Below are 12,434 nucleotides of genomic sequence, written 5' to 3' on the forward strand. Positions count from 1 at the left end.
CTTTTCAGGAGTCTCTGCTGAAAATTTTCTGCAGCTGAAGCCTCCTTCTGTGTTTGGGAGGAATGCAGGGCTGAGTGGGCAGAACGGGGCTGGGTTTGGCTCTGCCATACATGGGGGAACTCGGGTGGTCAGGTCAGAGGGAAATGGGACACAGCCATGTGAATGCATGACAGCCAGGCATTACCTGGGAAGCTCTCAGAGGAAGCACGGCGCTGGAGAGGCAGTGGATGCTTTGAACTGGTTGTTGCCGTATCTGGAAAAAAAGAAACAACAAAACGGTGGAATTGGTTTGAGTCAAACTGAAATGAAAAATCAGAGAGGAGAGAGCAGGTGAAGTGATGCCATTTGGTTTATTTGTCGTTGCTCGCTCCTTTTATTTGCCCGGCTCCAAAGCTGTTTGAAAACTTTGCTCACGCAGCGCAGAGACGAGTTGTTTGTCAGTGAGCAGATTGAAATGTGTCAGTGCTCCCCAAATTCCCAGAGATGGAACCTCAGGGGGTCTTCTGAATAATCACTGAACACCTGAACACGTGAGGGCTGTCTACCTGCAGGAAAGCACTTCTGTCTGCAGCATGTTGTTGGCTAGAAAGAAGTGAAGAAAAGCATCAACCAATTCTTCAGTGCCCAAAAACTGCTGAGAGGAGACCAGAGGTCATTCTCATTTTCCCTAGGAAATCCAGTTCCTGACTCTGGACCAGAGAGAGGACCCAGGATCCTCTCTACCAGGGAAGTTTTGGTCTAAAACGTGGAAAGAACCCTTGTGCTAGAGGAAGAGCAGACCGGAGGAACAAACAGGCAGTTAATGTATTCACCTTGTCAACCCAGCTCCATGGGTTCCGTGCCTTGATGAATATTGAAGGATTTTATACAAATTGGAACTGGTTCAGCAGGACAGCCAGAGAGCCAGCGCAGGAAGGCTTCCTGGTCGTGGGGGGCCCATCCCTCCATGACAGGAGAGCAGCTGGGCCAGGCTCGGAGGGCTGAGGCTCCCCAGAGTTCTGCACAGAGGTGACTCACGGCATGGCGGTGACACTAAGGGCTCAGGTGGAGTTTTCGTGAGACCATCCCATATTTTTTGCAGCAGAAAACCAGGGCTGTCAGCTAGAACACAAAGCGAGCAAGACTCTTCAGCAGGGTCTGCTGTGATAGGAGAAGGGGGAATGGTTTCAGCCTAAAAGAGGGGAGATTTATGCTGGGTAGAGGGAAGAAGCTCTCCGCAATACGGGCGGTGAAGCACTGCACAGGTTACGTAGAGAGGTGGTGGGGCCCCATCCCTGGAGACCCCCACGCTCAGGCTGGTGGGCTCTGAGCCCTGATGGAGCTGTGGGTGTCCAAATTCATTGCAGGGCAGTGGGTCTGGATGACCTTTAGCGACTCTTCCAACTCCAGGGATTCTGTGATTCTACGATTTCCAAGTGCCATCTTGGACACTTGCATGGATGCCACAGCACTGCTGAGAGCACAGCTACCAATCCACACAGAAACCTTTGCACAGGGAGGGAAAAGAGCCGAACTACGAGATTTAGAGAGATGAATTTACTTTCACTAAAGACATACGCAGTCTGCCCAAGTCGGTTAATAAACACTGGGATTGCACTTGATGGGGCTACGCTTAGTGGGGTAAGATGTGCTGAGCCCTTGATCCTGTCCCTGTAGAAGGGCTCGTGGAAAGGGCAGAGGAATGAAACAGGTGAGGAAGAATCTGAAGAGTCCTGTTAAGAAGTCAGGCAGTTTCCCAACCCCCCATGTTCATGGTATGTTAATGTGTCACTGCTCCAAGCGCTGTGCAGTGGATAGAAGAAAGAAGGGGCCGAGGCACCAGCTGGGTGGGAAAGGTGAGGTCTTCATGGCAGAGAACTTCCAAAATCATCCATCTTGAATGGCCAAGTGTACCTGGGGGCCCCTGCGTTTCGCTGTGCTCGTGGAAGGGATCTGTCACTGTGATAAGTGTGGAAAAAAGGGTTCCGTGTCGTTATTTTGGCCCGGGAGGCTTCAGCCACACATAAACCACTAATTGCAACTGCTAAGAGGAAGCTGGCAGACATGGAACTTGCTGAGATTACACAGATTACTATTTTATGGACAGAAATATGATGTTCAGATGGATTTTGAAGCTGGGCGAGAGCTGGTGGCAGGCAGACAAAGCTGTAGTGTGGCGGAGCCCAAAGACAGATATTTTTCATAGCACTTTGCCTTATTAAGTGACTTATTTTTTCAAAAAGCAAATGGACTATTGTCTCTCAGACAAAGTGCAAACCACGATTTCTGAGAGCAACAACCCAGAATAAGAACCTAAAGACAGATTTATACACATTTTTCCTAACAGTTTGTTAGGCATGGCCAAATTACAGGCCAGCGCCAGCCCAGAAGGGCTTCACATGTGGGATGTGAGGAGAAAGGACCACTCCTAGGGAAGGACTTGCTTGTGCTGGTGGCAGAAGACCGCACGGCACCCTGAGCTGTTTGCACTTCTGTGAGATCTGTACTTGTTAAACAGATGATTCCTCTGCGCTGGAATCACACCAGGGCTCTTGGCAGATGATGGGCAGAGTTCTGAGCAGCTCACAGTAATGCCCCGGTTTGCATCCCATCCCCACATGGCTCTATTAAACACTTGGATTTGATGTTATTGCTTTAAAATGATAAATGCCTACAGACAAGGATGGCATCTGGCTGATGCTTGGCAGCATGACGTTACTGGATGGCACCTGTGAAGCAGGGGTTGCCACCCGCAGATATTTTCTTCCACAGAAATGAAGGAGGCAGGCTTTGAGGTGTTGATTCCTTGGGCTGCAGAGCCTGACGGAGGGTTTGCAGAAGTGCACAGGGATGCAGCTACACACAAAGCAGCACAACGACTGCGGTCCTGGGGGTTACCACTACTTCCTGAACACAACAAGAATTCACACGTGCAATGAACATCAGGAGCCAGAAACAACAGTTAGATGGCATGAAGCTGCTCCACAGTCCTGTGAGTGCAGGTGGTGTCCATGCGGATGGATGTGCTGGGGAAGATGGGCAGCACCTCCTTCAGCAGCTGGGAGGAGGGGAGGCAGTGGATGCGGGGCTTTCCATTTGCTGGGACAGCCCCACCGGGCAGCAAACATGGCAGGTAAGGCCACCAACTGCTGAGACAACAGTGCCAGGAAAAGCAGACTCTGTTTCCCCCTGAGAACTGATGATACCACAGTGATTACAAGTTACAGAGCGGAGCTCCTCAGCAGTTATTCAGACATCATTAACTGTTTGGCTCTAAGGATCTGGGGTCACCTGCTGTAGAAATGATACTTCCCTGTTTTGGCTATGGGCAGGAAGATAGGATCACGGGAACTGCGTGTTTAAGCAGCTTCGTTTTGGAGACAGGAAGTCTGGAAATGGGCTGCAGCAGTGCAGAGTTTATTATGCAATTTATCTTGGATCCAGTCCCTGAATAAAGGGGTTATCCATTAAGCACCTGCTCCTGAGCACTGCCTGTGAGGTCCTTAGGAATCCATGCTTCATTCTCGGCTGAGGGAGCAGGGAGCCACGACTTGTAGTACTGGGTGTGAGTCTGCAGTGCCATGCTCTGCTGTACCTTTCTTCCCCTGAGTGCTCCTATACTATTTGGGCAGCCTGTTGGGCGAGTAATCATTACACTATTTCTAGGGGTGGCTGTGGTTAAGGGTCAAGGCCTTCCCTTTCCTCCTGACAGTACACCACACTATTGTGATCCCATGGCAGGAGGCAGTTGGGGCCACCCTAAGCAGACCTCAACACAGGAGCAATAGGATCCTCTCCCTCTTCTGCTGCCCTGGGATATGGGATTCCCTCCCTCCAAAGCACTTCCTTACGCTCCCCAGGACTCGCAGCCCCCTCTGACTTCACCTCTGTGGTATTTCTGTGAGGCTGAAGGAGCTCTCCCAGCTAACGGGAGAGGACTCGCAGCCTGCTTCCATCTGCTCCCCATGCCCAGCACTGAGGTGGTAGCATTGCCCTGGCAGGCACACTGGTATGCAAGCTGTGCTTATGGTTGTAGTGGTGGTGGTGATGGTGGTAGTGATGGCGGTGTCCGAGCCCTCTGCTCAGCAACTTTACAGCCAGATCTCTAGTACAATATCAGCACATAGCCCATAGCCAGGCAGCACAAATGCCTTCCTGGAGGTAAGCTGTGTATCCACCCACACCTGTCCCCACTGAGTCCCCATCCTGACTTCATGCCAGGGCTGAAGAGTTGTTGCAGCAGCACAGAAGGGGGCTAGAGGGAAGCAGAGCGTCATGGGGATTTCCTGGGCTGCTCCAGCAAACTTTTTTTTTACGAGGCCACAAGTGATATAATGGGCAAAGAAGGGGCACAAAGTCACCCAGCAGCAGCTCAGAACGCACTGACCACACTTTTAGAAACTTCAGGTAGTGGACAGCAAAGGGCACGGCTGTCTTCTGTTGTGCCTGACAGACAGGCTGGCCTGAATTCCATCCACTCACCTCCAGTAACAAGAAGATGCCTTACATTACCGCAAAACACTGCTGGACAGGAGCTGTTGCAGATCTTCATTTCTGTGTATTAGGTGCACTACTCGCCAAAGGGGTGAAGTGTTCCTCTGTGGTTGTGTTGCTCCCATTTTTAAGATGACGGACAAGCAGACATTTTTCTACTCCTAGATTTGAAACAGCCAGGGTTGTAGCTGAGATCTGAAGCCAACAGCTCATGTCCCATTGTGCTAACACAGACCATGCCCACCAGCAGCTAGCAGGCACCTGGAGCTTTCCACTCAAAGGACCGGTGCCCTGGTGCAGGACCGAGTTCAGAACCTGCGCTCTCATGTCTAGAAGAACTGTGAGCCTCCACAGCCCTGTCCCACATAGCCGTAAAGCACATGGGAATGCTCTGCCTTTGAAGGAAATGTCGGTAAGGCAGGCAACCAGAGCACTGCCCGTGTAAGCGACGGGTGATAGGAGCAGAGGCCTGTGAGAGACTTCTGGTGTGACGATAATCAGACCTCATCTTGCACAGGAACCATGTAAATAAATATGGAATTTGCAAGTAAATGTACTGAAACGCATGTAAATGCAGAAGTAAATGTAATGAATACGAGTTGAGTAGTAAACAAAAGACAGACTTGCCCTTTGCTAAAGGTGTCATTATCGATCTCCTTTAAACCAATGTAGAGCTGTTGATTGATCTGTCCAGCTTATGGATTTCATCAGCATCCTCAGCGCTGTGTCAGTGCCACCCTTCAGTCCGTCCTCCCCTGGTGTGTGGTCTTTGGGAACATGTGGATATATCGGAGTCGAGAACAGCCCTGAGCATCTCGTTTGGGTATGAGGCGCTCTGCTGCTTTGGCACGGCACATCACCGGGGCTTATAGGACCTGCTTCTCAGGTTGGGAACCAGTATGGAAATCCGCTGAAGCACATGAGCTCCAGTCCTACAAACCTGTTTCGGCCAGGAAAGTCTGTCTAGACAGAATGCAAGTGTTTCTGAAGCCAGGAGCCTCCGCCGCCTGGCGCCATGGCTGCGGTGCCTGACAGCAGCCCTGGTGCACGGCTGTGCCGCAAAGGACTGGGCACGTTGGATCCGCAGGGAGAAACCCCTGAGCGTGGCCACGGCTTCGTGCGGGCTGCTTAACCCACACCTGGGGTCACCAGCTGGAGCGGGTGCTCTGACAGGGCACGAGGGGCTGCCGCAGGGGATTCACCGCCCGGGCAGCAGGGAGGATAGGCCGAAGGAAGCCGGGCGCAGCGGGGGGACGGCGAGGACACGGCGCGGCCCCGGCCCTGCGGCCTCTGCGCCGTTTGAAGGCCGTGCGGGAGACGCAGGGCGCAGCCGGGCACGGCCCCAACGGCCCGCACCGGGACGAGCAGGCGGAGCCGCACCGCTGCGCGCGGGGGGCCGAGAGGGGCACGGAGGGCTGCTGCGTGGGGCCGAGGGGAACATCGAGGGGAAACGGAGCGGGGTGGGTCGGGCCGACGGCGCGGAGGGACCGAGAGGGCACCGCGAGGGGAGCCGCCGCGGAACGGAGAAGGACCGCGGGCTTAGGACGCCGACGGTGACGCTGAGGGGGACCGTGAGGGACCGGGCGGCCGCGGCGGTGCCGAGCGACGGCGGGGTCAGACCGAGGTGAGCGGGGAGGGCGCGGAGGTGACGGACGGGCGTTACGAGGGGCCGAGGCCGCCCGCCCCGAGGACGCGGCGGAGCAACTGAGGACGAGCTCGGCTCTTTCCGGCGCCGCTCGCGCCTTTCCGGCGGGGGCGGGGGCGGGAGGCGTGCCCCGTGCGCGGTGACGCAGCGCGCAGTCCCCGCCCCGGCCCCGCCTCCATGGTCTCTGGAAAAGAGAAGAGAAAAAAAAACTTTTTTTTTTAATTGAGGAATCAACAGCCGCCATCTTGTCGCGGAGCCGGAGCGCGGCGCGAGAGGAGCGGGGCCGGGCCGGGCCGGGCCGGGGCAGCGGGGGCCGCCCGCAGGGACACGGGGCAGCCGCGCGGAGCGCCGCCAACGGGCAGCGGGGCTCGGGGCGGCGGGGCAGCGCCGGCCGGGGCCGAACGGGCGCCGCCAGCGGGACCGGGAGCGGCGGCGGCGGGCTCATTGTTTTGGGGCTTTTTTTTTTTTTTTTCCCCCTCCCCCCCCGAAATTTTTTGATTTTTTTTTAATTTTTTTTTTCCCCCTCCCTCCTTCCCCCTCTCAATCCCCCCCTCCACCCCCGCCCTCCTCGGCCGCGGCTCGCCCCGCGGGGTGGGGGCGGCGGCGGGCGGGGGCCGGGGCCGAGGCCGAGCGTTCTCTCCCCCCCCCCCTCCAACCCCGGCGCGGAGGGGAGGGGACGGGGCTCGGAGCGGCGGAGGGGGGGGGGCCGGCTATGCTCCCCGAGTGAGCGCCGGGCCGCCATCCGGGCACCGCGGCGGCAGGGCGGGGGAGCGGCCGGGAGGAGCCGGGCCGGCAGGGAGGGGGCGCTTGGGCTCTTCCCCCCAGCCCGCCCCGAGCCCTCCTCCCTGCGGCCTGCTGCGGCGGCGGCCCCGGCCATGGGGGAGCGGAGGGGGCCGCCGCCGGCCGGGCACTGAGCGGCGCTGTTGTTCGGTTTCCTCCTCCTCCCTTCTCGCCGAGCTCCGGGAGCGCCCGAGCGCCTCGGACGGGCCGCGAGCGGTTAAAGCATGGCGGAGAACTTACTGGACGGGCCGCCCAACCCCAAGCGAGCCAAGCTCAACTCGCCGGGCTTCTCCGCCAGCGACAGCACAGGTGAGGCCGCGGGGCGAGGGCGGCGGGGGGGCGGGCGGGGCCGGGCGGGACCGGGGAGCGCCGAGCGGCGGGGCCGGGCCGGCCGAGGCCTGAGAGCGGCGAGCCCGCGGCCGGACCGGCGCTCGGGCGGGCGATCCTCGTCTGCTGCCGTCCCCGGGCCGTCGCCGGCCGCGCGTTGCGGAGGCGCGCGTTGCTGCGTAGCCGGAAAGTTTGGCGCAGGCCTTCGGTCGCGTTGCGTGCGAAAGTTTGGCGTCGGCGCGGCGTAGCGGCGAGGAGCGCTTCGGCACGCGGGCCTTTTCCGGGATGAGGAGGGTAATCCCGGTCGGCGAGCGGACCCGGGTCGGCAAGGAAGCGTTTTCTCGTCGCCCGCTTCTTTCCAGGGGCGCTTGCGGCCGTGATTATTTCACGGGGTTTCCCTTTGTCTCGTGGTGCTCGCGCTGACGGGACGCGTGCAGCCCGGTGCTTAATGGCTGTATTGTTACTCGGGACTTGCCCGGTGTGTGTAATGGTGGATGAGAGCCTGACGCCGCTGCGAGCTGCCCCGATTCAGATACGGCTCGGGTTTTTGCGCTCGAGCGGCGTAACTCCGCTCCAGCTGTTGTCATCTGCGCCGGCACAGCCAGCGCAGCCTCACGCTGCACATTGCTTCCTCTGCTCAGCCTCACGCTGCTCCTTCCTCCCGGCACAAACCCTGCGCGCAGCACCTCTCTGTACCGTTGCTCTGTGTGCAGGGTGGGATTTCCTGCGTGTCTCCGAGGAGTTTGACACCGGCATCTGCACGAGGTGAAGGAGCAGAGCAGATAACCTGCCGGGCTCATTTTGCGTGGCAGTCCGTAGTGTTATGCTCGTCCCCCTCTGCTTTTTCTCTTTCAATTCATGCTTAGAGTGATAGCTGTGTGTATGCCTGGGATTTTATTATGTTGGTTCCTTTTTTGTCTTTAAATGCTTGAAATTAACACCGCAAATGAACGTGCTGCCTTGGCCAGTAGCAATAGAGCTGCTGGAGACGCTGGGCCAACAGCAGACAGCAATAAATAAGGCAGCGCTCGGGGGTCAGCCCTGCTGGACCATGCAGACAGAGATAATTCCCAGTTGTCTGATGCAGGTTATTCACTTTTTGTTCTGTCCGGGTGCTCCTGGAAGTTATGAGTCCAGTCCAGCGCTGCTAATTATTGCTGTGGCGATGTGCTGTGTTCAGATTTTGTGTCTGTAACTTCACGTTGAAAACTTCACCGCTTGTTGGTGTCTTTTTTTAGTGGAGATTTTGCTTTCTGTCGTTACCTGCTAGCAGAATAACACGTGTGGAAGCAATGCTGTGTTATCGCAGTGCTGTTTAATGAGGAATCAGAGGGAACTGAGAATTTGGGATTGGAAAAATTCTGCAGTTTGTCTTTTATACAATGAAAAAACATGTGGGACGACTTAGAAATTTGACACTTCCATCCTAATTTGATTTACACTTTCAAGAATTTTTGCTTTGTAAATCTTCCTTTTAACATATGTTATGTTTTCCATCTGTCTTCTCAGATGTCTGAGATGCAGAGAGAACCTAATTCTTTCGTTTGGAATGCTGTCCTTAATAGAGATGTCTCAAACAACTACTATTGCGTAGAGCCAGGGTGTGAATCAAAAGGAATCTGGAACTATATTAGCAGTGCTAATTCAGCCACTGGGAGCTCAGAATCTAAATCTTTAACCCAGACACACACGCTCTTCAAAATCCTCACTGAGAAGAGACTTTCCCATTATTATCCGGATAGGTCCGGTCCCTTTGATTTGCGATAATGTTCATATCCACATACAAAGATAATTGCTTCTCTGAGGGTATCCCTACAGCTGTGGGAGCTCGCTGGGAATGGCCGTGCTGTCAGTAAGAGCTGCTGTCAGCGGGGCAGGCTTCCCAGTGCCACACCGCTGCAGCCCTGCCTGCCTGTGCTGCACCTGAGAGTCCATGTGTGATGAATGCTGTAGTGGGTGTTGCTGTGCGGGTGACACGACTTCTGTGTCATCTCCGGTGTAGTTTTCTCTAATGGGGCAAAGAAAGCTGGAAATCTGATGTGGAAATCTGCCTTGTGGTGGCTGCGAGGTCATTTCCTAAGTTTCATGGACTCCTTGAGGAAGGCGTTAATGAGAGTGATTCAGAACAGCCTCTGCTCACTGAAATCAGTGCTTTGTAGTGAGGCAGATTTGAGCAGATGCTGGTTTTGTATTCAGTCAGTTGTAGTTGGAAGCTTTCTTAAGAGTCAGATGTATTCTAAAAAGAAAAAAGTTTCAAGTGCCTGTGTGCTGTTGGTTCCTTCTGTGTGCTCGGCGCGTTTGCGATCTGTGCTTTCGCACAGCCTCATTGCAATTGCTGACAGACTGCCCTCACTTATCATTTGGTCCCAGAAGTCGGGAGGGAAAAAGCTTTAAAGGAAAGAGAAAGGAAACATCCATCACTTTGTGATTTGCAGCAGCCACAAGGAGACACAAAACTTGTTTTTTTTTTACTGTAATGTTGCATACTGCTTCTGGTTTGTGACACGCTTGTTAGTGCACGTTAATCCTCACTGTTCTGTTCCGGGCAGAGGTAGGCCTGCTGTGTGACAGCCCTGCTGTGTGGCAGCCCTGCACAGAGGTGAGCCCTTCCACGGGCTGATGGAAGGACGGAGCTCTCCCTGCCGGTGCCGTCACTCGCACTGAGGAGGATGGAGGACTGAGCCGTTTAAAATGTGCAGCACCTCGTGTCGACCCGTGTCTTTGATAAGAAGCCGGTAGGCAGGGAGTGTCAGAGCGTCACAGTCACCGTTAGGCTGTCGAGATAATGCACATCTTGGGGAGCTGTGGCTGGGTCTTCTCCAGATGTGTGGTGAGGGTGGCACAGTGTAGATCCGTCATGGTGTGGGATGGCTGAGGGCATTCTGTGCTGGCATTGGTTCGCTGTGCGTTTCGTGCTGCCTTAAGCGAGTGCCTGCCGTTTATTACTGGCATCTCACGTGATTCTGCTTGAAATGGTCACCTCGAACTTCAACGTTTTGTCAGCTGTTAAATTAGGATGCCGGGAAAGATTCATGTGTTTGTGGTAGGATGAAAAAGCGAGGCCTCAGTTCCAGTAATGTGCTTCGAGAACCCTAAAATATTTAATCTTCGCCAGGGTGATCTGAAAGCAAAGCTAACTCCTGCCTGCAGCTCTGCTCCTGCAGCAAGGCGGGTCGACAAGCTGTGCTGTGCTGCGCAGCCCGAGAGCTGCGTGTGCTGTGCCGGCTCACAGGCTGCTGTTGGTGCTGCTGGGTAGGGTTGGAAGCAGCTCATGAGAGCAGGCATAGCGGCACTGTCAAAACAGTGGAGACACCTTGGGAAGCAATTGAGAGGAAGAATAGTTACAGAGGGGCTGTGCAGGACCGGAGGAAAGCAGAGCGGATCCAGCGCTTGCCGTCCGATGCTTCCAGAACAGACCACGTTGCGTTTCTTCTGCCACGCATTTTTTGTGGTTTCGTTTTTCTTTTCTATGTGTTCTTTTTCTCCTCTGGCATCCAGGAAGAGATAAGACGCTCACTTACCTGAATGTGGTTTTTTTAAATTTTCTTCTGTATGTTCATTTTGGTACCAGGGACATTTAACGTGCCCTTACGTATTACTTTGTGTTAATAGCAGAACATTCCAGTAATTGATGACTTTTTTTCCCCCGTGTAGAAGCAGATCTGACAGAAACTAGTGTCGTGTTTTTGGGGACCTTTAGCATGCTGTGTCTTCATGAAAAGATGAAGATGATTTGAATAAATACAGTAGAAGGACAGACTTGGTTTTATGACTTGATGACACACAGAGTGCAGGTGGGAAGAGGCAAGGAATTAAACTCAGTTATCAGTGTGTGTTTCAGCTTATTCCGTTCTGTTTTTCAGGGTGGTGAGAAGGCAGCAGGGCAGAGCTGGGGACAGAAGGCAGCTGGACATCCCGGGGTCCGGCAGCTATTTGGTGCTGCCCATTGGATGTGGCTTAGAGGATCCAGCTATGTGTGTTTTTCGTGTCCCAAGAAGTCAGGCCTGCTGTCAGGAGCAGTTCTGAAGCTGAGTGCTGCTGGAGGAGGCATAGAGGCTAGCAGAGGACAGATTCTTTCTCATTAACTTCCTGATTTGTTTGCTTAGTGTAATGAGCTTCAGGTTTGAAAAGTCACTTAGTTGCTGAAGTCTTACGAAAACAGGTGGAGAGATTTTTCTGTGAGTTTGAAACTACTTTACCTTGTTCATGAAATGAGCTGGGTTCTAAGCTGATAGTGTCCCTTCTGGTTAGTGGACCAAGCAGATCCAATTTAGGAACTTACCACCGCGTTGCTTCTTGTCTGTGCCCTACGTGGCATTCAGTTGTGGAGAAGGATTTGGCTGTAAATCCCTCCCTCTTCCCCCCTCCAGCCTTTTGGGCTTCTTTACCTGCCCCACATACCCCACTGCTGTCTGTCCCAGCCTGGTGGCTGAACACCAGGTTGGGCACATCAGATTGGTGTATGTTTGCCTCATCAGGTGAGGGCATAAATGGAAAACTTCCTTACAGGAAATCTTTTTTTTTTTTTTTCCTCCCAAAAAAAAGGTATTTTTAATTGCTCTTAGAACTTCAAATGTGCTGTCTATTGTGAAACAATAAATCACAGAATCCTTGCCTGTTGAAATGGGGTGGGTTGGGTGTGGGAGCTGCTGCCCGCCCCAAACAGTGTGCCCATTGAGCAGGGTACCTGCCAGGGGCCTGCGGAGCCGCTGAGCCCGGAACTGTTGGGGCTTTGTCTGCTGGGGTCTGAAAGCAGCCTCACAAAACAAACCCAGGCTCATTGCAGTGTAACAGCTCTGCTGGCATGGAAGGAACGGTGTGGTGAGAATACAGCCTGCCTGCCGGGACCTGCATGCGGCTTCAGCCATGGCCCCATGCATGGGAAGGTGCCCTGTCACGTTGCAAGCAGCAGTCATGCCACAAAGCTGAGACTGGATTGAAGCAGCTGACCACCTGCTTTAATGTCTTCCACATACCAGGCGGAGAGCAGGGAAGGGAATACTTCAGGATGTGCCACCTCTCCAGACAGCTGAGGGGACAGCGGTGACTTTGAAACCATAGGAAAGAATCTGGTAACAGTTGCAAGTAGTTGTATGGATGGCGGTGTTCTACCTGAGAGTGTGACAGTTCTGAAAACATCTGGGAGGAAACTTGTTTTATTTTTGTAGCGGTTGCTGAAGGTGCTGTCCAGGAAAGTAAAGCAACATTG

General features: G+C 54.3%; 1 protein-coding gene across 5 annotated transcripts in view; it reads left to right on the forward strand.

Annotated features, from left to right (window-relative positions):
* Window positions 1–6,866: 6,866 nt before the first annotated feature.
* Window positions 6,867–12,434, forward strand: part of CREBBP (CREB binding protein) — a 77,499-nt gene continuing 71,931 nt past the window's right edge. For 2 of the 5 annotated variants that reach the window (XM_052679676.1, XM_052679677.1), the window contains exon 1: window positions 6,867–7,207. In XM_052679676.1, the coding sequence (XP_052535636.1) occupies window positions 7,123–7,207 (85 nt within the window). In that variant the 5' untranslated portion in view covers window positions 6,867–7,122. The remainder of the gene's footprint in view (window positions 7,208–12,434) is intronic. The other 3 variants (XM_052679675.1, XM_052679679.1, XM_052679680.1) reach the window with 3 other exon arrangements.

Source organism: Tympanuchus pallidicinctus, unplaced genomic scaffold, assembly GCF_026119805.1.
Source record: "Tympanuchus pallidicinctus isolate F22 unplaced genomic scaffold, pur_lepc_1.0 scaffold18, whole genome shotgun sequence".
In the NCBI taxonomy this organism is placed as follows: Eukaryota; Metazoa; Chordata; class Aves; order Galliformes; family Phasianidae; genus Tympanuchus; species Tympanuchus pallidicinctus.